We start from the raw sequence: 3,975 nt of genomic DNA, 5'->3' as shown, positions 1-3,975 counted from the left end.
GGTGTTTCTGGCGATTGGAGTGTGTCTTCTTTTACCACGGTTATCACGGACAGGAATTCCCTCTCTTCTGGAGCTGGGCGATATTGACTATTTTTAAGTTGTACTGTTGCTGACAGAACATTTATTTTTTTTGCCTACTACATTTTTGTTTCATATTTCTTAATCTAGAATGTGATCAAGTATATATATTCATATAAATAAGTCTGCTGAGATCGTATTAAATGAATAAAATGCATATATTTTAGACAAAAAAGTTGCTCTATCAAGCAAATCATCCGACAGTAACATATTTTAATTAGGAGGTCGAATTGTCATAAATATCGTAATTTAATTGAAAAATTACCCCCGATTTTGGAACATTCCGCATTAGGAGGGATAGGATAATATGTTTTTATATGCAGGTAGATTTTCTCTTAAATCCAGGATAAGAAAATTTATTAAACCTAGCTATACATAACCGAACTCTAAAACATATGCCGTCTACACAGACTTAATTAGCTGCTATACTTAATTGGAAGTGTGACTTCGATTACTCATTAACAATTCACAATTTTTTATGATTTTTCTACAGGTATTTATCAGGAAAATTTACAATTAAATCCTGGCCAAATGGTTAAATAACCATAGCACTTGGCGATCAAATTGGACCCACTTTACAGCACTACATATTGTGTTGAAAGATAAATGATGTGCATATTCAAAATGGTGGTTATCTCGTAACAGGAAAATAATATAATGATCTAGAAGACTAAATATATTCTTTTCTACGTATATTGAATAGCAAAAGACTACAATAAAGACACCCTCTAGCCTAATGTATTTTTACAAGGTCGCAATTTTCAGTGTTCTTATTTACTGATAACGTATGAACCATACGCCAAAGATAATACTTATTCACTTTATATACACCCACTATCAAGGCACCAACAAATATCATTAAACATATCCCCAATTCTGTTTAAAAAGACTTAGCACCAATTCCTCTATACCTGAAATATTTAACAATCATGAACTATTCTACGAAAATTACACTCAAGCGAACTCCTCAAATACTTTTAAAAAAGAAAAGTAGATCTAGAAAACTCATTTGTTTTACCCCTCTTTCAGTATAATGGTGTAAACCAGGGTTGTCCAAAGCCTAGCCCGCGGGCCGCATGCGGCCCGCAGTCTCTTCTAGAAAACTTTTAAAAATTAGTATTATTTAGACATCTCTTGAGTTATTTCGAAAAAAGTTGTTTTTTACTAAACTTTATTTGAGTTTGAATTGGAATAATTCAACTCAAACACCTTTATTCCCTACTGTATACAGAATTTTAATAGTTTTAGTACACCATCATAAGCATACAATTGTTTGAAATTGTGATTTTCATTTTGATGAAATAATAAACATTTATTATTATTATTCTTTATAATTTCAGTTTTACTTAATCCTCCATTACATTCTGTTCTATTTTTTCTTTTCAGACTTAGTGCCACATTTTTTACAGTGGCTCAGATAAGAAAAATCTCTGATGAAAAGCGTCAATTCAAGGATAGTTGGGAATTGAGGTTTCTGGTGAAAGAACAAAGTGGTCGAGTTGTATGTTTAATTTGAAATGAAATGATATCTGTTATGAAAGAGTACAATGTACAACGACACTACATCACTCTTCATGTCACTGGCTATGATAAATACACTGGTGACGCGCGGCGAGCCCTACTCAATGATCTCAAATCAGACCTGCGTAAGCGTCAAGAAAAGATGTTTCAATTAGTGAAGCCTTCGTCTTCTACAACCATAGCCTCTTATGATGTATCACTTTCGATGGCTAAATCCAAAAAGGCATTCTCTGACGGTGATCTCATTAAGCGATGTGCAATAGCTATGGGAAAGGCCATGGGATTTAACGATGCAGCTCTTGGGTTTGAAAAAATTCCACTCTCGCATCAAACTGTTGCTAGACGTGTTGAAGAGCTTAGCAATTTCGTTCAGGAGAAGGTCATGAATCAAATTCAGCAGTGTGTTTATTTTTCTCTCGCTCTTGATGAAAGCACAAATATAAGGGATGCCAGCCAGTTGCTTGTCTTTGTTAGAAGTATTGACTCCCAGTTTAATGTCAGTGAGGAGTTACTCGGCTCACTCCCACTTTTTACCACTACAAAAGGATCTGATATTTATGAAGCACTGAATTCTTTAGTGAGCAAGAATGGTGGATTTCAGAAATGCTCTGGCATCGTTACAGATTGTGCCAAATCAATGACTGGAGCTAACATAGGGGTTATAGCGTACTTGAAAGATGCTGGAGTCGACTGCCCAATGTTTCATTGCATTATTCATCAAGAATCGTTATCTAGTCGCTGTATACGTTTATCTGATGTAATGAAGCATGTAATGAGAATTATTAATTTCATTGGAAGCGGTAATAAAGCACTGAGACATCGTCTATTTGTTGATTTCTTGAAAGATTTGGATACAGAATTTTCTGACGTTTCACTCCATTCTACCGTTAGTTTGCTTAGTGCTGGGAAATGTCTGCATCAGTTCTTCAGTTTCCGTAATGAGATTCTAAACTCTTTAGTAGAACTAAATGCAGACACTGAGGGATTTAAAGGTTTATTGCAAGACGTCAACTTTCTGAAAGGTCTGGCATTCCTGCCGGATATTACTCAGCATCTGAATAAGCTCAATTTAAGTTTACAGGGTAGGACTCAAACAATTGTTTCTCTGTATGGTTTCATAGATGGCTTCCGCAAAAAAATTAAGTCTCTTCAAAGTAATCTGCAAAGTAACATTCTGATTCACTTTCCAAGTTGTGATGTTATTTCTAAAGAAATAGAGGACAATAACTTCTGCTGCTTTGTTGAAACTCTTGATACCCTGATTGAAGACTTCAACAAGCGATTCCAAGATTTCCAGCACCTTGAGAATAACTTCAATGTATTCAATGCTCCGTTGACTATAACTATATCAGAAGCCAATGAATTGTGTGACTTGCAACGTGACCAGTTTTTATTAAGCAAAGCTACACTGCCAATCACTCAATTTTGGCCTCTTCTTTCTGAAGAGAATTATCCTAATTTACGCCGTTTTGGATTGCACTTGCTGTCAATGTTTGGCAGTACCTACCGTTGTGAAGCAGCATTTTCCGCAATGAAGTCGATTAAATCCAAAGAGAGGAATCTACTTAATCAAACATCTCTCGAAGCCTGCCTTCGTTTAACCTTAACCTCAGTTGACATTGACACAAAGGAGTTGGCTTCCAAAATGCAGGCACACCCATCTCACTGAATTTTAAGTAAACTGTACTGTTTTACGCGCTTCCTTAAATATTTTTTACAAATAAATTTATGGTTTATTCTTATTCATGCTTGTCAGTTATTTTTAAGGTTTCCTGGTCTACTGATCTTGCTCAAAATTTCCAAAATTCTCTTATTCGTAGTATTCACATCATAGCTTATTTAATCTATTCTCAAGGAATGTTTTTTATGATAAATATAAAGATTCATCTACATGTACGTGTTTTACTTTACATCTGGTACGGATAGACAGTGCATAAGAGGAAAAATGTCAACCGCGGCCCGCGATCTAATTTCCTTGCCGAATGCGGCCCGCGTCCCATGAAGTTTGGACAACCCTGAAGTTTATAAGTTGAAAAGTTTTTTGCCAAGTTTGGTTTACACTGTAAACCAAACTAGGCAAAAAACTTTTCAACTTATAAACACCCACTTTTTACCTAATGACACACAAAACCAAATTCTTAACAAAACACAATTAAATATAGGTAAATCAGTACTAATAACTTGGAAAAATACATCAAACTAGGACCAGAAGTGACACATTTAACTTCCATAAAACTACGCTAGACCTCGCCCCAAACTCTATAATTATACATTCCCGGGACCATCATTCCACCCAACTATTAACAATATAAGCATCTAGAACCCACACTCCTTGCCTACTTGCTAGGAATATAGCCTCACTTACTCCTGAATACT

The 3,975-nt window shown here is 35.3% G+C and overlaps 1 protein-coding gene across 1 annotated transcript; it reads left to right on the top strand.

The window, feature by feature from the left end:
* The first annotated feature begins 1,600 nt into the window (after window positions 1-1,600).
* LOC145280276 (SCAN domain-containing protein 3-like) lies at window positions 1,601-3,268 on the top strand. Its single transcript, XM_080132050.1, has one exon. It carries the CDS (start codon window positions 1,601-1,603, stop codon window positions 3,266-3,268), a length of 1,668 nt encoding a protein of 555 aa, XP_079988176.1.
* Window positions 3,269-3,975: the final 707 nt, after the last annotated feature.

This window comes from Euprymna scolopes, chromosome 7, assembly GCF_053919585.1.
Source record: "Euprymna scolopes isolate OS-2025 chromosome 7, ASM5391958v1, whole genome shotgun sequence".
NCBI lineage: Eukaryota > Metazoa > Mollusca > Cephalopoda > Sepiida > Sepiolidae > Euprymna > Euprymna scolopes.
This window is presented reverse-complemented; position numbering and strand designations above follow the sequence as displayed.

Coding starts and splice junctions, on each gene's coding strand:
- LOC145280276 (XM_080132050.1), top strand. CDS start 1,601: ATGATATCTGTTATGAAAGAGTACAATGTACAACGACACTACATCACT.